This window comes from Melopsittacus undulatus, chromosome Z (assembly GCF_012275295.1).
Source record: "Melopsittacus undulatus isolate bMelUnd1 chromosome Z, bMelUnd1.mat.Z, whole genome shotgun sequence".
NCBI lineage: Eukaryota > Metazoa > Chordata > Aves > Psittaciformes > Psittaculidae > Melopsittacus > Melopsittacus undulatus.
Genome location: NC_047557.1, coordinates 9,688,048 through 9,714,936, shown reverse-complemented (window position 1 = coordinate 9,714,936; position 26,889 = coordinate 9,688,048). Strand labels below are relative to the sequence as shown.

Genomic DNA, 26,889 nt, shown 5'->3' with positions numbered 1-26,889 from the left:
ACCCTCTGGTTAGCAGTGTTGATACTGTGAGATCTGCAGGCTCTGAGCAAGCCCATCAATGCAGGAAAATTGTAAATCATTTTAATTTGTGCTGATACAGATGTTTGAATGTCAAATTTAACATTTTGCTTGATAACTTTCACAAGCTGCTGGGCTAATTCGTTAAATCATAGAATCATAGAATGGTTTGGGTTGGAAAGGACTTTAAGATCATCCAGTTCCAATCCCCCTGTCATTGGTAAAAATGCCTCACACTAGACCATGCTGCCCAAGGCTCTGTTCAATGTGGCCTTGACTGCTTGTCTCTGCAACCTGTGCCTGTGCCTCACCACCCTCACAGTAAAGAACGTCTTCCTTATATTTAACTTGAACTTCTCCTGCTTCAGTTTAAAGTCATTCCCCCTTGTCCTGCCCCTCCAGTCCCTGAGAAGTTCCTCTCCAGCATCCAATACTCTTGATCAAGTTAATATTGTTAGCTGGGGCTCTGCTTAGGGAGCACAGAACCTGCAGCTGGGAAAGGAGAGGTTAAAAAACCCCAGAATTTCTAAATCATTTGGACATTTTATAGAAGTCAAAATTGACAGCTGACATGGCAAGCTGTAATTTATATACAACCTGAGGCCATGTCACAACCCTAATAACTGGTATGTGCCTGCACATGTCAGAGGCAAGACACACCTTTAGAAGCAGGGATGAATAGGTACAAACAGGCTTTAAGAAAACATGCTGTTAGGTACGTTTGCATCTTACTCTAAAATACAGTCTGGCAAAGTAATACAAGAATGACCACAGTTAACTGGGCCAACAAAACCAAAAGATTTAGGAAATGCTTGGAACAATGCGCTGTTTGTTAGGGCATGTGAGAGCAGAGAGCAGATGAGGAGAGGAGAGAAGGAGGTTAAAATACATAGTGCCTCCCTGAAAGCAGGAGGAGGATCTGGCTTGCAACTCAGCTGTCCACTGGTTCACACAAAGGTGAGCACTACAAAAAGAGAAGGAATATGTAACTGGGCTGAGTTTACAATGCTGTAGGTAAAAACAGAGTTTCTCATTCTGATCAGACAGGGGTTTGAATGATAGGTCTAGCAGGCATTACAGTTCTTCCAGTTTTGTTTTTTAAATAAGATATTCACAGGGGCTTGGTTTTACAATGTAAATAGCAACTGTGCAACTGTTATGAATGCTAACTTCTATTCTGAAGATACTCAAATGAAATGGAGAGTCCCTGTCTGTATCTGGTACAATAAAGGTGCAATACTATCAAAAGGGAGATTGTCTTCCACACCTTGCAGTGCCAAGATTGGCTACTGTGATCTTGGTTGTTTCTTCCGCATACTTCTCATAGCCCTTCTGTGAATACACACCACAGATGAGGGAGGAAAATGGCCACTGATAAGGGCTACAAAAGTTCCATTTATCAATCAGGTCAAAAGCAACATTCTTGTTTTCAGGAATGCGTTTATGTTTTGACTTTCAGCTAGACCGACTAAAAATCACATGTAACTCGCTCCCATAGCTCCTCAGAAACAACGGAGTAAAAGACACTTCTTGGCTCCAACATTCAGGAAGAGACAGAGTACTCGTCTGGAAAGCTGGACAAACGCTAATTCTCCCATTACACATCTGGCAGCCATCGGCACAACTCCTGCCTTTCTTGTTTTGGTCGACTTAAGACGCAATCTTGATCGTGTTTAGCTATTTAATATCCGAGGCTCTGTTTCCTCTATCCCCCTTCCACAAAAATCTTGGCATGCTTGAGAGCACTTGCAGCCAACTAAGTATTTAAGAGTGCCATCAAGCGGCCAAGTGAGGGTTTTCCAGCAGCCACACACCGCTTGGAAACCCCCAGGATCATGCAACAAATAGTCCTGTATAAATGTGCTGTCTTTGGATGACCACACCAGCCTGCTGTTACAGCAAACAAGCCAGACTGTCACCATCTCAGTGTTCCTGACCTGAAGAGCTCTGAGAGGGAGGCACAGACGGCAGGAGATGCTTGTGTATTCCATAATTAAAGGACAGGAATGTCAGAGTTTTATGGTGGTGCTGTGGCCTCCTGAAAGCAGACAGATGCCTGATGAGATGGACATACACAGCCCAGACAGTGAAGGAGGCAATTAGAAATTATACTGCAGCTCAGAACCCTTCTGAAGGCATTTGGCATCAGACCTGGTCTTGACTGAGGCACTAGATGCAGCACAGTTACAGACACAGGCCAACCTGCACGAAATTTTGCACAGGTATGAACCTCAAGGACAATGAATATTAAGGGCAGCCATTAAAGCTCAGCCCCGACCCTGTCTGCAGCAATGGTTAACATAAAATGCTTAGGGAACTGTACAAAAACAGGATATAAACCTTATGATATCTCTTCTAGAATGCTGTCTGGGCCCCTACAGATTTGTGGTGAAGCATCTCCCAGGTCCCTAATGGTTCTCTTCCCACTCCTTTGTGCAACCAGCTACTGATCATTAATTTGGACAGTATCTTTCAGTATTCATCTTTGTATAAGGAAGGAATATATACCAGATACTCAGTTCTTCTCACAGTAGTTTTTTTTCCCTTTGGCTTGCTTTTATTTTTAGCCCGTGAAATATTGTGCATCTCAAGTAGATATGTGAAGTATATGACTGATGGTTAGTGTAAATGGGTTCTAAGAGCTACTCAAAGTAGATTTCAGAGAAAAGCCATTAGTTTTCAAAAAAACTGAATGACTGAATGAAAATGTAAGTAACTTTCATATTTGTTAGTCTCAAAGCCAGTTCAGAATGTATATGGCAACAAAGCAACAGCTTTCAACCCTTTAATCAGATAACAAAGGCAGGAAGATGAGGCAATTACAGCAAGAAGAGAGAGGATCCTTCAGGGTGATACTTCCAAACAGCAACTAGCTGTTTGGAAACCAAGGAATGGAACTGGTTTAAAAGGCTAATGTAAAGCATCAAGTATCTATGCAAACCATGGGCCAGATTTTGACTCACACTTAGATATAGAATCATAGAATCAACTAGGTTGTTACGAAGGGCCTCATCTACACAGTTTTTAAACACTTCCAGGACAGTGATTCCATCACTTCCCTCGGCAGCCTGTCACAATGCCTGATTACCCTCCCTGTGAAGAAATCTTCCTAACTTCCAATCTCAACCTGCTTTGGCACAGCCTGAGGTTGTTATCTCTTGTCCTGTGGCCTGTTACTTGGATAAAAGATGAAGAAGGAAAAAGGAATCACAGAATAGCTGAGATTGGGAAGCACCTCTGGAGAGCATCTACTCCAATCCTCTGCACCTACAGCACAGTCAGGCAGATGGCAATGCCCAGGACTGTGTTAAGTCAGGTTTTCAGTACCTCTAAGGCAATATCTTCACAGTCTCTCTAGGTTGTGGAAATACTATATCATTGAACAACTACCCTCACAGTAAAGAAACTCTGTCTTATGTTTAAAGGGACTTTACCTTAGTTCATGTCCATTGTCTTTAGTCTTTTCACTTGATAGCACAGAGAAGACTCTGGCTCTGGTTTTTTTAGTCACTCCCATCAGGTATTCATACACACAAGGAGAAACCTCTAGTAACAGCCAACTCTACAGAGTCCCAGCTCTGCGAAACCAACCACTACATAAGTCAAACCAGACTACAATTCTGGTCAAAAGCATGGATTCACTGTGATAGTTAAGGGAGAGTTTAGCTCTCCATTACCTCCTGTTGCCACCAACCAGGCTGCTGCTGGACAGTTTGGTTTCTCTTCAGCATCTCTGCAGAACTGGACAAAGCCTGGGACTGCGTAGCATCTAGAGAGTATACGCTGCTCTAGATCTTCACTCTACTGTCCTGTGTGAGCCAAGCAGGGGAAGAAAGTCCTCTTGGGTACCTCCCCAGTATATAGAAGAGTTGCATCTGGCCCCAGGTATGACAAAGCTTAACTACCTAGCATACTGAACACAGCAAAACACTCAGATACTTCAGAAGGCAAATAACTTGTTACAGTGTGAAAAACAGCTCTCAGTGTTCTGCCGGGGTGATCCTGATCTTCTAAGCACAGTCTTAGAGCTTGGATGCAAAGACACAATCATACAGCACCAAGGGTGCACAAGGAATGCTGAGCCAAACATCTCCAAACTTCAGAATCCGTGGCTTGCACAATCTGGCATCCACAGTGTCAGCACCCTGAGAATCTTCTGTGCTGGCTGCTTTTTTAAGAACTCCCCAAAAATAAAAAAAGCTGATACAATTGACCCTCTATGAAGACCTCTTAAGCAGTGCTGGAAACCACTTCATCAGGCATCATTTGATAGGAGGAGCTGGAGAATGCCAATGAATCCTTATGACTGGAAGAATTGGATGAGAATAACTCAGGACTGAGTGAGCTGGCAATAGATCTTGGAGCAATACCTGCTGCCTTTCTTTTATGGCAGGTGAGATTCTTTTCCAACAGCAGTCACTGTGAGCAGCCTCAAGTTCTTGACACAAGAAAGTTGTATTCTCCTTATCTTATAGCCAGGAAAACAGAAGTGTAGAGTAGTTGATGAAGACACAACTCAAAACCCATTACAGGATTCACCAGTTTGATTCCTCACTGATACAGAGATTTAAGCATCCCTGAATAATTTCTTCCTATCTTCCTTAGATGACTTCATCCCACAGTATCCTAAAACTTGTTTTTATCCTCTCTCACATATATTACAGCAAAGAGATATCCCTGAGGACAAAATATGAAGCAGTCAGAATAACTAAAACAAACCAAACAAAAAACCTCAACCCGCCACAAGATGCGCCGAATCTCTCACACTGTTCGTATGGAATAACTACTGTTAGAATTGTCTGAAGGGTCACAATTTGTTCTGCATTTATTTTACAGAATCATAGAATGGTTTGAGTTGGAAAGGACCTTCACATCATCCAGTTCCAACCCCCTGCCATGGGCAGGGACACCTCACACTAAACCATGCCATCCAAGGCTCTGTCCAACCTGGCCTTGAACACTGCCAGGGGTGGGGCATTTGTCACTTCTTTGAACAGCCTGGTCCAGTGCCTCACCACACTCACAGTAAAGAACTCCTTCCTTATATCAAATCTAAACTTCCGCTGTTTAAGTTTCAACCCATTACCCCTTGTCCTATCACTACAGTCCCTAATGAAGAGTCCCTCCCCAGCATCCCTGTAGGCTCCCTTCAGACACTGGAAGGCTGCTATGAGGTCTCCACGCAGCCTTCTCTTCTCCAGACTGAACAGCCCCAACTTTCTCAGCCTGTCTTCATACAGGAGGTGCTCCAGTCCCTGATCATCCTCGTGGCCTCCTCTGGACTTGTTCCAACAGTTCCATGTCCTTCTTATGTTGAGGACACCAGAACTGCACACAATGCTCCAAGTGAGGTCTCACAAGAGTATTTGTTCAACTGTCAAAACTTTTAAAGTGTTCCTGATAGAATCTTTACCTGAAGCATCCTCTAATATGAGTCAGTGGAGCTTAGCATCCAGATATTCCTGGGTATGTTTGGACAGTTTGTCAGCATAGCAAATATTAACAAGCATGAAGTGGAAAATTGAAACCCATGATTCAGTTCCCTAAGCAGGGAGCAAAATGCTGTGTTGAAACAATATGTGGTTTTGTTTTGCAGCAGGTAAAAACCAAATGTAGGCTAAGAAGAGTGTGGACATCTCACAAGTTTTCACTCTAACAAAAACATTACATTAGATTTCCTTCAGGGTTTTACTGATCTGCTCTGTTGAAAAATGATCCTCACTCATCTCTAGAACAAAAGACTAAAGAGAAAAGACTTTGAAGAAAAGTCTTTAATGGGGCCTTACACAGTTTCTTTGTACCATTCTGCCCTAAGAATAATGAAAAGCTATCTAACTTCAGGAGCTTACAAAGTAACTTACATAGTGCTAGAATTAGTGATGGAATGAGCCCAGTGCAGATTTAAGGCCAAAGGAGATAATCATGATGAATAAATCCTGTATTTATTTCCTATGCTTAATCACTTCCACCATTAAAAACTCAATTTATTTCCAGCTTTCTGAGATTTCTGAATTGTAATTCCAGTTGCCAGAGTCTGTCCCAGATGAAAAAGTAAGATGAAAGAGTAAGATATATCCTTTCTTTCCCTTAAGGTGAGTAATGGACATTAATCTAATCACTATTTAAAGTTCTTATTAAGCTAAGTTGAGCTGTGTATTTCACTGTAAGGCAAAGTTTTCAAATACAAGCCATATTGTGGCTCATCTCTCAACCTTTTTCAACTTTAACATCCATTTTGAACACTGAAATGTTAATAGCTGGATACAACATTCCAGCAAACATCTCACCAGTGAAGTACACAGAGGCAGAACTTCCTCTCTCCTGCTGTTCTTTAGTACATGAATGCATTCAGCATCCCTTGCAGTGTATTGCAAGACACATTTATGAACTGCTCTTCCAGATTTAGCTGGAAGATTTTATCTCAGAGTGTACATCAAGATAGGAAAGTATTTTCAAGTCCAATTTCATAACTGACAGGAAAAAAGAGAATTAACCACAGGCTGCTGCTAGACATCCTGACCTCTCTTTTGCTCTGCTGTTTTTACCTCCCTCCTCTGTGTTCTAACCCCAGTGACTTTGTGCTTACTGATCTGGCTGAAAAAAACCAATCATTTGAAATGGCATTGTCATCTTAAGGTACTGATAGTAATATTACATGCATGAAACACTATATAATCAGCCGTTCTTAAATGACATCTGCAGAGGAGTAGGTCTCTAAAGCTGCATGGTGACCCAGCTTTCTGACAGGATACTAGCCAGCAAAGACAGACAGGAGCAGGGGGTGGTTGGGGCAAGTTATTGTTTCTCTAAAATAGGATCATGGTATGACGGCACAAGTCTGGAGAAGCAGAAATCCAGTTAACCTCTGAAAAAAAATGCCTTTAGAGTCACTGTCCCTTTATGGGAATTGCTGGAATAGAGTCTTCTGTTTCTAGGACTGCCCTATGCGATCTCGAATGCCATAAGTGAATGAGATGAATGCAGCTCTGGATATATGCTGTTTTCTGTATGGCCCTTAGCTTTTTCAATAAGAATTGGAAGCAGCATTGCCTGATCTCATCTGGGAAGACACAGACAGTCAAAGCAGAAAGGAATTCAGACCCCACAGCAATGGAGACCATTCAAGTGACTAAACAAGGCAGGCAGAGTTCCTGTCCCCTCTGCAATCCCAGGCCACCATGGAGGAGCTGTCACATCCATTGGCTCTGAAGTCAGCCTAGACAACAAACAGATACCTTCAGCACTGGGCTGGAAGGCAAGAGCACTAGAAATCCGATCTGTTGCGAGAACTGCAACACAGGTCACCCAAACCATAACTATTTCTACCTTAATCCTTCCTGCAAGCCAGGTTTGGACTGGAAGAGGCTCAGATCTCCTCATTAGTTTCATTGTATTTTATAACTGCTAGACGCCACAGCTTCAAATGCATGGTAGAAAGCTGACCTCTGGTGTTGGAAGCAGGGGTATAGAGAGAAGATGGCAAGAAAGTCAAAATCCTGTGCTCCTGAGCACTGCTTCCAGTCTGTGTAGCTCTCTGGTAAGATTCACTCACTAGCATTACTTCAAGACAAATGAATAAAACCAGATGATGAATGAAAGCAACACGTAGCAACAGGCTACAGTGTCTGGCAGTGGTATTGCTGGTTTCATTTCTGTGCTTTCATACCAGTTCTTCCACAAAGCATCTAATCAGCCGATGCTGTACAGCAGAAAATTAATGGTTTCCTCCAGAGCAGCCTCATGATGCCAAAGAGCATGGTGAGATTGTTTGTAAATATTTGATTAGAAAAAGCAAGTAAAATTGGCATGAAAACATGCAATAATTAATGCTGCACCACTATCCAGTAGGGATATTTATAATACAGAGGTGATGTCAGCCAACATTAACACATGTGGTACTTCACCAGCGGCTCTGCCTGTAGAAAGCCAGCATTCCCACAGATCCAGTCCATAAACAGCTGATTGACAGGAGCTGGCATAGTTTCCAGGGGTTACATTGGGTGTTCTGCTCTGCTTTGTTTCTATACAGCACACAAAAGGGAGGGTACTGGAACATCTGGAGCATCCTCAGAGATGCAGGCACTCAGCCCTCTCTTTGGCCTCTCTTTAAATCAGGGGACAGGGCTCAGGATGTGAATGAGCCACGCTTCCTTGGTACTCAGTGTCCTTTGAAAATCTCCCAACAAGGAGCAAAATATATGGCCAGTCATTAACCCATGCATGTTTCTTTGTGGATGTTTTCAGGCAACAGAACCTTATTTTGGGGAGGTATTCCCTTGCAGGACTCTCTCTCCAAAGTCAGTTCAACATCACCTGTGATGAGCTTCAAGGCCCCCTGTATGCCCATGCAAGGTGCTGCCATAAGGCAGCACAGCCACAGGAAAAGAGGCCCTCCTACAAGAAGTATGTGTTCTTCCATACCTACCTGCCTGAAGTGGGAAATCCCTCATCTGGTTTCCAGTCCAACCTCTGCTCCTTTACATCTGAATTTCAGATGTAACAAACCCTCTGGCAAGGGGCGTCAGGTCCACAGTTACAAGTTATTTTCTCCAGCAAGTGAATCTGACAATGCTGGAACAAACTGCCTAAGAGGAAATAAAAGCCCCTATCATTGTGAGCTTTAAGACACTGGTCTTCAAAGCACCACACATTTCTCAGAATCCATTAGGCAGAATTAAGGTTGTTCTGATACATAGAAATAATTTCTGGAGACCCACTCCAGCCTGATTTTATATCAGTCTTTTAACTTCATACTTTGACTTTTTGATTAAATAAACACTTCATCACAGATTAAAATCAAACCAATCTGCTAATTCATAGTTCCTTCCAACAAACAAAGAAAAACCTTACATTGTAAGGCAGAAGGCAGGCATTACCTTCCCAATGAAAACAGTGGGCTGATTTTGATCTTGTTTATGTGAACAGAAATTGGATATAATGCTATAGCCAGACACACTGGTAAATCTAGGCATGAAATCAGAATAAGACCTAGCAGTATTTTGGCTATTGCCTGATTGCTCTCTCCTACCCATCACAGAAAATACCTGTATGGTGTGGTAATCATCCCAACTGACAGTAAGCTTTCATTTCCTAGCTATCTTGGTGATCACATATGGCTTTCAGAACTCTTGCTCTGCAGCTGTTTGCACAAACTGACAAGAGTTTCTCTTTCACTTCAGCTGGAAGTCACATTTCCTCCTGTCACTTAACTAATACTGCAGCTATGTAAATATATGTGTTAAGTGAAAGACAAAATGCATGATTAATAGTGCAAATGGCACCCACTGAGTCTTGGAGAAAGCTGACAATTCAAGAAATAGTAGGTTTAAAATTGGGAAAACAATAGCCTGTTAAAGTGTGAATCAGCTGGTGGTCAACACAGAACATGGTCCCAACTGACTGTCATTTGTAAGTTAATTAAGATTTCCTTTTGGTGGCACCTTTCTTGAAAGTTCAGTTGCAATCATTTATACAATGTTAGCACAACTCAAGAAACAGAATTAGTATTCAGGCTGGGACTACATACTGTCAGCTGTAATACCATATGCAAGAAATAATAAGAATTTGTTTCAAAGGAGAGAAGGAAACGCAATTTTCAGAGCACGCTGTGAAGTCTGGAAGGATTAGAGGCTGTCAGAGATCCTATAGTACAAGAGGCATAAAGGAAGATGCTAAGCTCTGATGCTTTTAAAGTATAGTAGATCCCAGTGGGGCTTATGGTTTGCTTGGAAATCTTGAAAACCCTTTTGCAAATCTGGAAATGTATTTCAAACTTTCCTTTGCAAAAAAATATTAATCTTTCCTTTGCAAAATTAGTACTGTGGGAATACATATTTGGAAAATTACATTAAGAAAATCAGCCACAACAGCTGTTTGATCATAACAGATAAACTAAGATGGCTTGAAGGAAACAAATGGACAGCAAGGATCAGCAAACTAGTAAACTAGCAAAGCTGGACCAGATCTGTGACTTAGGAGTGATTTCTTACTGTATTCCAGGGATCAGAGTGGAGCTGTGAGCTGGTCTCACAGGAGTGCAAAATGGCAATAGTTGTCATCAGATTTGCATAGCCATGAACACACTGGGATTCTTCCTAGGTCACAGAATTCCATTTATTCGGGAGCCATTGCCTCTGCATTCACGAGGGGATACATTCTCACTGCTTAGAGAGTTGTGCTAGGCATCCCATAGACAGAAGCCACAATAGGGCTGTTAATCCCTGAAAGTTTATCAGGACTGCTGCAATAACAGGAGTATTTTTTATTCCCAAGCCTCAGCTTCAATATTAAAACACAAGTTCTGCTTCTGCTTCATTTCCGAACAAAACATTGCTAAGCTTTCATGGCAATAAAGGAAAGGTTTAAAACACCAAACAGATTCCACTCTGAAAGCGCAGGAGGCAAATAAAAAGTAGTCAAGCCTTATCATTTGTAATAATCTCATGATTCTGAGAGCCTGCCTTGCGATCTCTGAATGATCAGACTTGGCAGAACCATACCACCCTCAGGGAAAAACTTCCTAACTACTGAATAAATTTTCTGTATTCCCTGAAACATGAACTCCCAGTGCTTATTAGTATTACCTTTTCTGCTTCTAGTTCTTCCTGTTTTCTCACTTTCATATGTCAAATAGCTTTCTGTGAAGACATCATAAATACTTACATTGCATCCAAAATTTAAAATACGCTATTTTTATCGTAGACAAGGACATATATATTCTATCACTCCCTGTCTCTTTAAATTCTATCCCACAGACTGCTTTAGTAATAATGTCTGTACAGAAGGTCTGATTGCTGGCTCTGCAGACCTCATGTACAGTGATTTATCTTTTCCCTATCTGAGAGGAGACAGATAATTTCAGCTCAGTGCACAGATACAAAAGTATTGTCATGATATAAGGTAATCTAACCCAAACAAACTGATAGGAGCATCAAGTCTGAAGGTACATAAGCATTATAGCTGAAAGACATTAAAATTTATTTCAAGCCAGTATATCCACATCAACATGCTCATTAAGAATTCCTGCAGCACCTTCCACATCACAGGATGGAAACAAGGACGTTTTATATACCAGCCCTCTCAACACACAAAATACCCTCTTTTACTCTCAGGGAACTGCTTGCCAAATTAAAGACTTCACTCAGGGTTCCACAATTAAGACATCTCCTTAGCTTGAAAGACTCTGAATGCAACTGAAAAATGCAGATCACTGAATCATCTAAGCCTGCAACATTAAGTTCAAAAAAAACCATAACAGAATTCTGTCCAGATTAGCTGTATCATCATCACTGAGCTTTTATTCCTATAGCCATGAGAGATTAACAATAGCTCTATGTTCTTAGCAAGGATTTAAAAACTTTTAAGCTTTAATACTGAGCTGGTTAACCACAGTAAACTATGCATTAGGTGATAAATAAAATCTATGGAATCTATGGAATCCTTATTCGTGTGGCTGATTTCACAACCATAGTTGCCTCTGAGAAGCAGAGGAAACTGAAAGACTTCTCAGGGCACTGGATCCAGAGCCTTTTACTGGCAGGCAACCAAAGCAAATCCGCAGCATACTAAACTCAACCTTAAACTAATATATGTGCCTGCACTAGCCTTAAATAGCTCTTAATGCCTCCTTGGCATTTATCAGCCCTGATACACTTCTGGAGTACTATGGAGGCTAAACAAATCAATTCATTTAGTCTTCCCTTGCATGGAGGCTCTAGAATTCCTCTGAAGAAAGTGCCATATAAATCTGGGTTATTCTTAGGCAAAAGGACTTTACAAACTTATTATTCTTTATAAATCTATACATGTTATTGAACCTCATCCTAGAAGTCCTAATGCAAGGAGTTCAATCAAGGCTGGATCTTCAATCTTGCAGTTGTTATCTCTCGGATAGAACTCAAAGCACTCAGGATTAGGAAATCTGCTTTGTAGCCCATACCAAGATTTTAGCAATGAAAAATAAAACAAGTTGTTATAAGCTTCTTGCATAAGTAAATACATCATAACTAAGTAATGTTGGCTTGAGTTTTATCCAGGTTTTACTTTGCCATTTGTCTACATCAGCATTGGGTCACTGGGTATACAGAACACATGTTGGGGCTGATTGGAGGAATCATTGGTGCTCCCTAAGAGATGGGAAGCTGATACCCAATCATGATAACATCCAGCAGTGGAGGGGGTTTGACAGCCAGGGCTGGTGAGGGTGGTCAGGGCCACTAGAGCATACTACTGCCCTTAAGGTCCTGACAACATTTTCTCTACTTAGTGTGAGAAGCAGACTTGATTCCAGGACTTTTGCTACAGAAAAGTCAAGCTGTGATGATAATGCAACCCTGGTATTTGGAAGGAATGGGAAATACAAATCCAAACAAATAATGTTTGGCTTATAGAACATGAGCATAAGAACATCTGTATTTCAGAAAATGAATCTTGAAACAGAGCATAAAATGATGCTTCTAAGGGACAGTGTATAGAGTTGTTTTCCCTGTCCTTAATACCTGTTGATCACCTTCTCCTGCTGATTTAAGGGGTCTCTCAGGATAGACAGGTGGAAAGTCTTCTAGCAAATTTTCACTACAGGACAATTGCCTTGACATCAATAACAAAAGGAATTAACCCACTTCTCCTTGGTTTCTGTTGTGCAAATGCTAAAAAAAGAATTCCCACAGTAACATAAATGTAGCTGTTTCTGGGGACAAAGCTAAGAAAGAAAAGGTGTCAGACTGGCTTTATCAAACAGGGAAGACTCTATGGCACACAAATGTCTAGTCTCCTGTGGATAAAAATGCACTAATCAAACTAACTAGGCTAGACAGAGAGGTAAGTGTGTTGAAGTTAATGGCCTGCAATGCACCAGAGACACAACAGGATGGCTGAGCAGCTCTTTTGAACCCCATGATACATAAAACCTGTTAATTCATGTTTTTCCCCAAACACAACAGATCTCTTTATTGTTTCATGCTTAACAAAATGCTACAGCAAAAAATGATGTTATGAGTTGATTTAAAATAAACAAAAGGTTAATGCTAGAAAAAATTAGGCAAAGCTTGCAGAATTTAAATTACAAATCAGTAATTAAGTCACCAACTGAAATTAATCTTTCGTATGATTCACTCAATGTATTATACTTATTAGGTTATATTTACTAACAGAGTTGATAGTCTAATAGGTACTGTCAGTTTTACTACTCCCAGAGCCTGTATGTGTGTTAAGAGATATTAGGTATTTGGAAAACAGGTTTCAAAGTGTTGTAATTTTCAGTGTAATTACATTTAATTTACTACAATTAGTTATCTCAATAAAACGGATGTATGAAGGCTTAAATTTCTAACACTGATTCCACTAGGGAGGTTTTTCCAGGACCGCCAGACCATGGAGGAGGTACAGATGTTTTGCAAATGAACTTCAAAGCCTCCAACATGAAACAGTGCAAATAGCAGCCTCTAGAAAGGTTAGAAGAGTGAATAAATCAGAATTCTGAAAAATGTAAGATATAAGGAACATAAGATTTTTCTACGTTAAAACTTATTTTAAATGAAGAAATCATGGCTGCAACAGACCAAAACTTAGACACAAACATCGCATCTTTAAAATTTCCACATTTTAAAGCCTCCAGTGGTTGGGAGTTTGCCACATGCCAAAATTAATTGTCTCAATTTCCCATCTGCTATTAAAAAGCCACACTTCTTTTTTTCAGTCTGGACTGAATTTACATAGATCCAGCTTTTCTTTGATCTTATTACATCATTTGTCTTGTAGATTAAAGATCTCTTTGTTACATGATCTGCTTTCCCAATACAGGGAGTTAACAGACTGTAATCCAACTACCTAATAAGCTTTTTGTTTGTTTGTTTGTTTTTTGGACAAGAGGAACAAACCAAATTCCTTGAGTTTGTTTCCCAGGTCAGTTGTCCTGCTCTTAGATCATTCTTTCATTGTTTTCGAACCCTTCCCAGTTCATCACCCTTCTCCTTTGCATGTCACCAGTGGTGAGCATGCCTTTTCAGGGTGGTCATTCCAGCACTAAAGAAAAAAGGCTGTTTAAGCCCCTCTGTTCCAATTCCCCTTCCCTATAGAGCCAAGTATCTCTGATGCTGGACAGCACAGGGGTTTCATCACAAGCTCTTTCTAAAATCATTACTCCTCAAGATAGGGCTCCCCCCTTTGTGGTTGCATGGCTTGAATTCCTTTGAATGCACACTTGGACACTGTAAGGCAGAATGATGCTTTGCCCTCTGTAACAAAGGAATCTAGAATGTTCTTTGATCTGACTGTGCCATTTCTTACCACCTCTCAGATATTTGTCTCATCAAAACATTTTCTCAGCAGTAATTTTCAGTGTATTTCTTCTTCATGGATGAAAACATAAATTAGTATTAGACCTAGTTATTAAGGATTTCTGTTATGCATTCAGAGGCATCTGATCGCTATGTTTTATTTCTTGCCTTTTTTTTCCCCAGCAGTCTCTTTTAATTAATACAATGTAGTGATGGAAAATTCCTTACAGCTATTAAAAAGTCACACAGCACAAACAGTACTCATAAGTTAACACAGAACAAGCCTATGTCCTCCAGAGTGTTCCTTTTTGATGCTGGGGATACTCAATGCCCATACAAATGTGCTTCAACAATTCACATATAAGACTTACATATTCCCTTTCAATTTTTTGTCTATGCTTATTTTATTATTGCCTTTTTTCTCTATTATAATATTCCCCTACAGCAGAATCATAGAAACATAGACTAGTTAGGGTTGGAAAGGACCTTCACAGCATACAGTTCCAACCCCCCTGCCATGGGCAGGGACACCTCACACTAAACCATATCACCCAAGGCTCTGTCCAAACTGGTCTTGAACACTGCCAGGGATGGAGCATTCACAACCTCCCTGGGCAACCCATTCCAGTGCCTCACCACCCTCACAGTAAAGAACTTCCTCCTTATATCCAACCTAAACTTCCCCTGTTTAAGTTTTAACCTGTTACCAGTAGCAACTTTGCATATTGAGTGGGGCTTCAGTTTGCCTGATAGAACAAATATAATAAATTAAAATCACTGGCAACTAAGCAACCATTATGTTTTAATTCTGCGATTGCCTCTTTTTTTACCCCTCAACATAAATTCACTACTGATAGATATAACTGTTCTATCAACCACCAGTAATAACTGGCATCACCAGCATTCACAAAAGGTGACAGTCTTTTGACTTACAGTACAAATAATCAAAATATCAATAAATAATACATTCATAGCTAAAAGGAAACATTCAGTCCCCATGATGGCACAATGCAGTTCTCAAACCTGTTACCAAAAATTAGAGTGAACCTCCCAGGTCTTTTATCATTGAAGACTTACTTAATTTTATCAGCTTCAGAAGAGTGTTGGGCACATGACTGAATAGACATGGAGATATTTTCCCAAATCTGGAATTTGTTACAGTATTTTGGTGCTTTATACAAATGTAGGCCAAATAACAAACCGAATCCAGACTGTGACATGAACTTCTCTTTGAGGTGTGTTGGCCACATGAAACTCTTATCAGCTTTTTGTGGCATTGCAGTCAGAAAACTTCAATGGGTTTACTGTGTGGAATTCCACAAGGCTGAAACTCACTGCTGGACCTGGCCCAGCACACAGGCCACTATGTGTCTGAATGGCTGCCAGCCCCCCATCTCCAGCACAATAGTCACATGAATCACATATGCACACAGCCTCATACAAGACAAGTGTCTCTAAGCAATCTAAAATACTTTATCTGACAACGTCTTCAATCTCTATTCCCAATGTAAAAATAGAGTTTAAGGGGAGATTAGGAGGGATCTCTGCTCCCTGAAGTCTTCTCTGCCTGTCCTGGGAACGTAATTTAAATATATAATCACCAAAGCCACCTGGAAGAGAATTTCTGTGGGCTGGTTCAGAGATCTGAATTTGTTACACAGTACTTGATCCACTTCAAGCTTTCACTTAAAGCTTTTTGGTCATTCATCAGAAAATACGAGGTTTAATAGCAACTTGTTATGTAAGTCCAATCCAGACTCTCTTCCATATGCTCCATCACAACCTTTACATCTACCACTGAAGAGAATACTCACAAATGCCTGGTGTAACTTCTAATACTGCCTCTCCTGAAGCCCACAGCCTATACAGTAAAATCAGAGGTTTTGGGGTTCTCCTTCTCAAACATAAGCTGCTGTCCTTGTCACAATGTCACAACGATTGCCCATCCTCTATAGGACTTCTCTCAACTGTGCCAGGAATTACAGTGCATGCAATTTTCATTATGTGGACTAAGGTGAGTCATCAAAACCATGTCTTAAATAAAGTATTATCTTGCATGGAGATGGGCTAACAACTTTCTGAAATCCTTTTCTATTTTTTATTACTTTCTAATGTATCTGTGAGTTTCAGCAGGGCTTCTTAAGTCGTTATTTCCATAATTTGATAGATATCAGGGAAAACTTGAGGGATTTATCTACACTTCAAGATCGGATAAAGAATTATAACTTCTAACAAGTAGTTAACATAAATTGATGATCCCAGACCTTACCTGTATGCAATGAGATTCTTCCAGTGTGAGGACCTGAGTCCTACCAAATTACCTCCCCTATTACTTAGATCCCTAGCCCTATGGAGAGGGTAAATGTCCTTTCAAAGCTGTCATTCTTCTTGTCACGATGCCTGATGAAAAAAGTGTGCTAACACAAATATATCTGTTTACTCATTCAGCATTCAGTTAAATACATCATAAGATTTGATTAAAAACCTATATTACATGGAATTAGCAGAGCACATACTAGCTCAGAGCCTAAAGTAGAGCTGTAAACAGAAAGAAAAATGAACAGAGATGGTTTCTAGGGCAGATTCCCAGGCATTCATTCTTAGTCCAGCAGTGGTTATGTTTTTTGTCTGATATAATGATCATAATGATATAGTGAACATCATGATATAAAATGTTTGATGAGAGTCTGAGATGACACAACAGTGGGTGGAATGCATTAAAGAGAAACTAGGTGAGTGTGCTTGGTATGGCATTTGTGCTCAGGAATAATGTGGGTATGCTGGGGAAAGGTTAGAGAAAGGCCACTGAAATACCATAGCAGACAGGAAGCAAATCTTGAGTACAGTTTGATGAGTTCAGCCTAAAGAAGAGAAAAATGAGAGAGGTCTTCATCAATGCATATGGGCACTTATATCACTTATGGAAAAAGGACTTGCAGGAAAGGCTGTTTGAGCTTGCTGTCAAGAGAATAATGAGTTTCAACAGTGGAAAATTGAAGTTAACCAAATCCAACCTTGTAGTGAAATACCATATACCAGAGGGCAGACCAGTTCAAAGCTGGAACAGTATACAGAGTTGGGGAAGGATTAACCATCATACGGAGTTTTGACAGGGAAAATGGGCATCATTCTAAAAGATAATATCCAATCCATCTTCTAAGACAAATCCTCCAGCCAGCTCATGAAGATAGGATGGGATCCAGGCCTGTTGTTCATTACTTTCTTTCTTGAATCCACGAAGATCCTCCTCCCCACACTCAGAACACCTATAGGCTTGCCTTAGGATAGTTAAGCTTATGCTTCAATGCTTTAATTGTTCTCCTATTGGGATCAGCAAGTAAGGGTTTTCTAGACTTGCATTTTATGCAAGCTTGTCTTAATCAACAGACTTCCCATAGCTGAAGAGAAGACACTTAGCAGGGCAGTTCACAGTTCTGTAGGGATAGAATAAGTCCTTTCTGAAGCCTGGCACAAGTGGCTTGCTTACATGCTCAGGATCCTACGCTCTATGTCAGAGAGTATCTGCCCTAACTTAGATTGCCAAGACTTTAATGTTCCAATGTTTTTCTACAGCATCATGAGGTAAGAACCCTCAGAAACCATCAGGGTACAGAGTGCCTAATACGTTTCCTTCTCTTGGAAAAACCTGGATACAGGATACTGGCCTTTATGTCAGGAAAGGGCTCTCAGGCCCTGGTCCTGGGACTATCCAGGCACCTGCTGGGAAAACAGTACAGTGGACTGCAAGCAACCAAGGAAACTACTGGAGTGTAGGAGGAAACTTCCTGATACAGGTTTTGGAGAGCCCAAAGAGAGGAAAGGTGCTGCTAGACCAGTTCTTCATTAGTGTGGAAGAACTTATTGGTAAGGTCCAGACTGGAGGTAGTCTGGGCTACAGCAATCGTTGCCTGGCAGAATTCTCAATCTTGAGGGATACAGGACGGGTGAAAAGCAGAATCAGGGTCCTTAACCTCAGAAAGGCAAACTTTCAGCTGTTTAGGTCACTAGTGCATGTGATCCCTTAAGAAAATGCCCTCCAAGATAAAGGAGTGAATGAGAGCTAGGAAATATTTAAAGACATTTTTCTTTGGGTGCAAGAGCTCTCAATCCTGATGTGCAAGAAATTCAGCAGGGGAAGAGGGGGCCAGCTTGGCTAAGTCAAGACCTCTTAGCCAAACTAAAACACAAAAGCAGCATGTATAGGCAGTGGAGATAGGGATATACATCCTGAGGAGATTATAGGATTATGGTCCGAGAGTGCAGGGAGGGGATCAGGAAAGCCAAGGCACAGCTGGAGTTGAACTTGGCTAGGGACATAACAAATAATAAGAAGGGTTTCTTCAGGTACATAGGACAACAAAGGAACCTGCTTAGTAAAGTTCCATGTGATACAGCCCTAGAGGGCAGAGAGGAGCAGAACTTGGTTGATATTCAAGGATCACCTGCTACAAGCTCAGGAGTGTTGCATCCCGACTAGAAGGAAATGTGGCAGGAGGGCCAGGAGACCTCCTTGGATGGATAAGGAGCTGCTGAGGCAACTTAGAGGGTAAAAAGAGGCTTATAAAAGGCAGGAGCAATGACAGGTTGCATGGGAAGAATGCAAGGATGTTGTCCAGGAAGCTGGGGACCAGGTTAGGAAAGCTGAGGCCTGGTTAGTATTAAACTTGGCTAGGGATGTGAAAGATAACAGGAAGGGGTTCTATAGGTATATTGCAAATAAAAATCAGACTAGGGACAACGTGGGCGCTCTCTGGAAGCTACTGGGAGAACTGGTTACCCTGTATTTGGAGAAGGCTGTGGTTCTTAATGACTTCTTTGCCTCGATCTTCACTGGGAAATGCTCTGAGCACACCACCCAAGTCTTGGAAGGCAAACTCAGGGACTGTGAGAATGAAAACCTTAGGTCCACTGTAGGAGAGGATATGATTTGAGACCATCTTAAGAACTGAATGTGCACAGGTCTGTGGGACCTGATGAAATCCATCCACATGTCACTTGGAGTATTGTGTGCAGTTCTGGTGTCCTCAACATAAAAAGGACATGGAACTGTTGGAACAAGTCCAGAGGAGGCCACAAGGATGATCAGGGACTGGAGCACCTCCTGTATGAAGACAGGCTGAGAAAGTTGGGGCTGTGCAGCCTGGAGAAGAGAAGGCTGCGTGGAGACCTCATAGCAGCCTTCCAGTATCTGTAGGGGCCTATAGGGATGCTGGGGAGGGACTTTTCATTAGGGACTGTAGTGACAGGACAAGGGGTAATGGGTTAAAACTTAAACAGAGGAAGTTTAGATTGGATATAAGGAAGAAATTCTTTACTGTTAGGGTGGTGAGGTACTGGAATGGGTTGCCCAGGGAGGTTGTGAATGCTCCATCCCTGGCAGTGTTCAAGGCCAGGTTGGACAGAGCCTTGGGTGACATGGTTTAGTGTGAGGTGTCCCTGCCCATGGCAGGGGGGTTGGAACTGGATGATGTGAAGGTCCTTTCCAACCCTAACTATTCTATGATTCTGTAAGATGAAAGAAACTATACCCAACAATGAGCAAAATGAGATGTGGCTAAACATGCCAGACATGGAGAATGCTGAGGTATGCAACATTTTCACTTAGTCTTCACAAGTCCATGGGACCTGATGAGACACATTTGAGGGTCCTGAGCGAAATGGCAGATGAAGTTTCTAAGCCATTATGTGTCATATCTGAGAAGTCATGGCAGAACAGTGAAGTTTACACTGACTGGAAAAGGGGAAACACAACCCTCATTTTTGAAAAGTGAAGACCCAGGGAATACAGGCTGGTCAGTCTCACCTTGATGCCCAACAATCTTATAGAACAGATCCTCCTGGAAGCTAGGCTAAAGCACATGGAAAACAGAGAGGTTATTACTGACAGACAACATTGTTTCATGAAGGGTAAATCATGCCTGACAAACTTGGTAGCCTTATATAATGGGGTTAAAGCACTGGTGGATAAGGGAAGAGGAATTGACAAATCTACCTGGACTTGTGCAAAGCCTTTGAGACTGTCCACAAGAAACCTTGCTCTAAACTGGAGATACATGGATTTGACAGGTAGACCACTCAGTAGATAAGGAACTGGCTGGATGACTGTGCTCTGTGTTGTGATCAACTAGTCAGTGCCTGGGTGGAGATCAGTAATGAGTGGAGTCCCTCAGGGGCCAGTATTATTTAACACCTTCAACAGGGACATGGACAGTAGGATTGATGCAGGTTTGTTGATGACACCGAGCTGTGTGGTACAGCCAACATAGTGGAAGGAAGGGATGGCATCCAGAGGGACCTGGACAGGCTCAAGAGGTGGGCTACAAGGAACCTGGAGAAGGACTCTGACAAGGGAATGTAGAGACAGGACAAGGGGTAATGGCTTTAACTTGACAGAGGGGACATTCAGATTATATACAGGGAAGAAATTCTTCCCTGTGAGGGTGCTGAGGCGCTGGCACAGGTTGCCCAGAGAAGCTGTGGCTGCCCCATCCCTGGCAGTGTTCAAGGCCAGGTTGGACAGAGCTTGGAGCTATCCAGTCTAGTGGAAGGTGTCCCCGCACATGGCAGAGTATTGGAACTGGATGAGCTTTAAGGTCCCCTCCAGCTCAAACCAGTCTGTGGTTCCTTACTTGTGTCTCTCAAATTCGTATTTAGCAGAGAAATATTTTGCTAGAAAACTGTATTTGGCTAAGTGGAATTTTTTTGGGCTTGGAACAGGATGTGTAGGAAAATATGTGCTGTGTAATACGGAGCTGATAATCAATTTACATTGAATCTTTGGAGTGAATAGCAGATTGGGTATTCTCTACTAATTGTTTCTTCCACTATGTGCTTCTTAGACAGAGGGGACACAGGCTTTTTGCACAAAAAGAGGTAGAGGAAAATGGCATACTTCCAAACATACTCCCTCAGTCCCTGCAGAATAACTTTTCCCCTCTGTAAGTGAATTTGTTTTGTTACCAGTCATTTCCATTATTCTATTCTCTAATTTAAATGCCTTGTTCTGCATTCATCACCATCACTCAACAGATATAGTGTGTAGCAATTAACCCTCCTTTCAGTTGTTTGTATAGGATCAGATTCTGGCTGAGACACTGTTTGAAAGGTAATGGAAGCACACTCCTTGACCATGCCAGTCTTATTTGATATTCACCTTGCTATCTTGTCTTCAGTACCCTTCCTGGTTCTCAATGTTACCAAGAGCTAGCTCCTTAAGGAGCTGTACTTCATCCTTTAGTGCTCATGGAGAGCTGAGGATGAATAGATTCAACTGACTTGAAGTGTGACAGAACTGCTGAGGCATGAGGCCTCCCTCATAGCAAGCAATGCCCATGAAGCACGAAGGTTAGCAGAAAGCTGCACAACCTTACTATTAGAGCCATTTGGCTCATTTTCTTCTCTCCCTGCTCCCTCAGAAGCACGCTGAGCATGTCCCATTTAGGAATATCCCTATTGCAATGACCAGCCCCCAGTCTCAATCAGTGGAGGGCAGTAAGTAGAATACTGTCCATGGTCATTGGCAGTGCATTTGAGAAATGGGAAAATACAAGACGGCCCAATAAGCACACCCAGTCTCCCGCAATTACCTGACACTACATTGTAGGAGAGACCTGCCCCATGATCTCAGTGTTAAACCACAACTCTTCAGCACCAGGACATCTATTAAGTACCAGCTCAAGTCTGTGAAAGCACTGGCACAGATTTTACATCAATTTAGTTCAGTCACAGAGTTATAACAACTTATTTTGTATGCAGTCACACCAGCATAAGGACCTTGTACTAGCATTGCTCATGCTGATTTCACACAAGAAAGCTAGGGCAGTGCAGGCATCTTTACATGGTATATTTCTGTCCACATGAGGCCTCACTTCAGACTGAGCACTGTGAAGATACCTTTGCCAGATACCCCATATTGCCAGAGCTTCGGGTGTGAGTCCATATTCCTCATGCATCCTTATAACTGGCAAGTTAGATTCACGAAGTGCAAAGAAACAGTAGGATATAAAATACATTGGCCATACATATACTATTTTTCCCTTCTCAAGTTGTGCTAACAGATGGAGGTACACATAAAAAGCCATCTCTGAAGGCTGTCAGAGGCACACTTGCTACTGGAACATGAACTGAGGTGATTGCTAAGACTTGAACTTGTATTTGTAGTGCTCCCATCAGCAAAGCAGAACATAAGCCCAACACCCACAACAGCCTCTTTGAACCCTGCACTGCAGGCTGTCAGTCTAGCCAGAAATCCAGAAATCTCATTTATGCAAAAACAAAAGCAGAAAGACAGCTCCTCCTGATGGGAATAAAAATTAATTCCAGCCAAGTAGCATAAATACTGAATTGCAAATTAAAATGACAATATTTCCTTGTTCAGAAGAGACTGCCTCATGCCAAAGAAACGCCATTAGCATTAGAAACCCCATTGCAATAAATCACTGGTTAAAACTCCAGAAATGTGATACAAAAGCGAGGCACAGCCTAGGGCCCTCTTTGTACAGAACTTGCCACACTAGAGTGAAATGGACCTACAGTAAACAAGGGACCTTTTGTTTCAAAAGGTATTATTTGGGCTGTAGAACAAAGGTGTTACTGGTATCTTGGCAGCTCTCCCAAATGCATGCTGCACAAAAGACTGGTGATGTAATTATGGACACTGCAGAACCAAAGATCTAAGGGATTGTCAGGCCATTTTAGGCTTCCTGGCAAACTAACAGGAACATTCCCAGGGCTCAGATAGAGTGAACTTCAAGAGCAAATCGTCATTTTAAGAGGAAAATGAAATGTCGCAATATTGCAGGCAGAATGCAATCCTTACTACTGTAAATGAGGACAACCCATCTGGTTTCATTGTCAGAGAACAAAGAAATACACAAAAATGACTATCTGGGACCATGACTCTGTAGCCAAGTATCTTATTTCCAAGAGTACTGAGCGGCAACTGCTTAAATACTGTGAGAACCTTTTATATACTGAGAGATTCCAGCAACTCACAGCTAAGAAATGACTGAATCAGATGGTTTGTCCTTCCAACAGCAAACTGGCCTTCATGAATATATCTAACCTCTTTTGAACCCATGTATATCTCTGTTCTCCAGATCACAAAGGAAGAAAAGCTCCACAATTCCATTACATATCATATTATTCTCTTCCATATTTGTCTTTGTCCTGCTACTCAGTAATTTCATAATGTCTCCCTCATTGTGGTGTTATGGGCAATAATGAAGATTTAACTTCTTTTCACTTTCCCCATGCCCCAGATCCATACGACATTTCTCCCAGTCTGTCTATGCTCAGAATCCAGCAGTCAGTGTGTCTGTAAGCAATATGAGATACTGAAAAGGAGGAAATGCAAGCTTGTTGATGTGGACTCCCATGTTCTTAAAAAATAATAATAAACAGAGCAGGTAGCTGTAATGTTAAACAACAGCTAAACAATACAAAAGGTAAGAAAACATTAGCTTGTTAGATTATTTTTTTCAATTTCCTGAACTTAGGAACAATAATATTGGATAGAGATTAATATGGAGTAACACAGATACCCACAAGCTTTATATTCGCTGCTACTCAAAATTATCCCATGTCCAATCCCAGACACTACAAGAGTGAAACTGCCTTTTACATTATCCAGACCCAATGTGTCTTAATTGAGAGCTTAGTCTCCGAGACACCACTGAAAGGTGTCTCCTAACAAGAAAGCAATGAGTTTACATTTAGAGAAGTCTCTCATTATTAGCTTCTGGTAAAGTACAATGTACCTGGTCTTGAAGCAATTAGAAGGGCAGGAACAGAGAAATCAGATCCCAAGAGGTAAGATAAAAGAAACTAAGTGGTGATTCTACAGGGAAATCCTTGACCAAAGGGGAAGTCAGCACTGTTATGAGCCAAATGCCCTGGCTAATGCTGTCTATGCCTATGCATTAAGAATGTCATGGAATATAAAGGCCTAATCCCTATTTTCAGTTAAATCTCAATTTACTGCTTTGAAATTAGGTGAGTCCTTGCTGTGAGATGCAATCAATATCCCAGAGTATTATATGATTTGATCTCATTGCACCTGTTTAATATTTTAAATCACTCAGTGATTCTGTTCCATTTGTTACTTACAAGAGCCATATCCCACTGCAAACAGGTCCTTGTACTTTGGATTCCTGTAATGAGAAAATATGCATAAGGTTGCATTTTTTAATCAAACATACAGTTCCATGCAAATGCACAGTGTTTCACACATTAATATCAGAGTCCATTCTCACAGGACTGCATACAGTCTGAGGGCTTGAACCTTTAAACGTGCACTAGGACAGGTGATGCATTCTTCCAGATTCAGGATGCATAAAAAAGTAGAGCACCAGAATACCACAACAGGGATAAAAAGAACAAAAAAGGCACAGACAGACACGATGTGAATCTCCAGCATTGCTTGGCTTATTTATTTCATAATCATAAAAGGTTTACTGTTAAAAATTAGGTCTTTGAGGGAACAAAAAAGGCAGGAATGCATCAGTTTCCATTTTCAGAGGCAAGAATACAGGAGCTTCTAAACCACAACAGAATAATACCCAATAAACTTACCTTCCTGCTTGTAATTAAATAATAAGGGATAAATCAAGAGACAGCTATTAATTCATGAATTCATGATCATTCAAGTGATGGGGCTGTTCAGCCTGGAGAAGAGAAGGCTGCGTGGAGACCTCAGAGCAGCCTTCTAGTATCTGAAGGGGGCCTACAGGGATGCTGGGGAGGGACTATTCATTAGGGACTGTAGTGATAGGACAAGGGATAACGGATTAAAACTTAAACAGGGGAAGTTTAGATTGGATATAAGGAGGAAGTTCTCTACTGCAAGGGTGGTGAGGCACTGGAATGGGTCACCCAAGGAAGTTGTGAATGCTCCATCCCTGGCAGTGTTCAAGGCCAGGTTGGACAGAGCCTTGGGTGACATGGTTTAGTGTGAGGTGTCCCTGCCCATGGCAGGGGGGTTGGAACTGGATGATGTGAAGGTCCTTTCCAACCCTGACTATTCTGTGATTCTATGATTCCCAAACACCAGGAAGTGAAATTCCCTTTGGTGAACAGGACACTTGCTGAGGCACACTGGCCCTGAGCAACTAGCTATCCACTATGCCTTCTAAAACCCCTTTATTTGAAAAACATACACCTGCTTTACAACTTCTGCCGTATGTGGACACTTACAGAAGGGTTTACATGGGACAAAGGTCAGTACTCCTGCTGTTCCTGAGCTCACACAGCACACCTAGTGGCTAACAATTCTGTGAAATCAATGGATGTGAAAATTATCTGAGTGTTGTCTCTGATTTGTTATTATGAATTGATAAAATAAATCCACCTCCCTTTTAACTTCGTTTCACTTGGGCTAGTATCTAGGTATTCTCATGCTCTTGTTTTATCCGCTAAATGCACTGTTACTGCTAACAATGTGAGAACAGAAACAAAATTAGAAAAGCTCATTACATAAGGCAATTTAGAGTCATTTTTCCAATTTCAGGGCCATCTTTCTATTATCACTTCCTGGAGACAAGAATAGCAGCACCACAAACTACTGTTAAAGATCCCCCATCTCCCAGTTTTACACCTAATTTCCCTATTGTTTTGCAATTCTCACAATTGCATCCTTCTGAGAATATCCCTGGTATCCTATTAAAGTATAATTACTACAGTGGTTTGAAATGACAGAAGACTGCAATCCTGCTCTGTTTCTCCATAGACCCTCTTTAGCAAGACATGGGTTTGCACTGCCTCACAGACAACTGAGGGTAGGCCTAGCTGCAAAGGAGCACAGGACAGGAGATGACTATGTGTCATGTTTAGTGCATGAACCAGGCCAGTTCTGGGGAGCATCAAGCATGGTAAACAGTAAAAAGACCCATTTGTGTTTGTGACATCAGTTTTTTTTCATGGTAATACTCATGACTATAACACCTCAGAAACAGATCACTGATTTGAAAGTATCAGGGATCTTTTTTTTGACTAACCAGGAGTAAATATGTGAAAGTGGACTGCATGGCAAATACCTACTAAACTGAATTGTGTGAGATCCCAGTACACAGATACCACTGTTGTCTGGTCAGCGACTGAATATGTACCATGCATAAAGGTCTTGTGTGGTATCAGTGCCTCAGCATCATATAGCCTATGGTGCAGCCTGTCTGGCACATGCAGTATTTTCATTTCCCTTTCTGCTGCTCTAATTCTTCTGTGTTGACACTTGTCAAAAATATAGCTGCTATCCCTTCTCTGCTCTTGGCCTTTCCAGGATTGATTCCTACAGCACATTGTCCAAAGACAAGAATGTCTATCCCAGTTTTCCCAATAAGGGGCTCTTCTTTGCTCTGCTAACTGAACTCACTTTGCCCTAGCACTTCACAGACCCTACTGTGACTTCACTTCTGTTGAATAGCACAAGCCTGGCGCATTCAGCCTTACACAAAAGGATTTGCATCCAGAAGCATCAGGCATGTCCAGGTGTTGCCAAAGAAGCTGTCTCTAATTCTTTAAGACAGTGTTAGAAGAGAAACCAGCCCAGACTTCTAAGGGCCATCACATGCATTCCTACTTCCCTGCGAACCAAGAGTAA

At 41.5% G+C, this 26,889-nt stretch overlaps 1 protein-coding gene across 1 annotated transcript in view; it reads right to left on the bottom strand.

Moving 5' to 3' along the window:
* The window catches only part of DNAI1 (dynein axonemal intermediate chain 1), a 149,329-nt gene that overhangs the window by 88,343 nt on the left and 34,097 nt on the right, over nucleotides 1-26,889 (bottom strand). Inside the window, exon 11 of the mRNA XM_034072653.1 lies at nucleotides 24,402-24,445. Within this exon, the coding sequence (XP_033928544.1) occupies nucleotides 24,402-24,445 (44 nt within the window). The remainder of the gene's footprint in view (nucleotides 1-24,401; nucleotides 24,446-26,889) is intronic.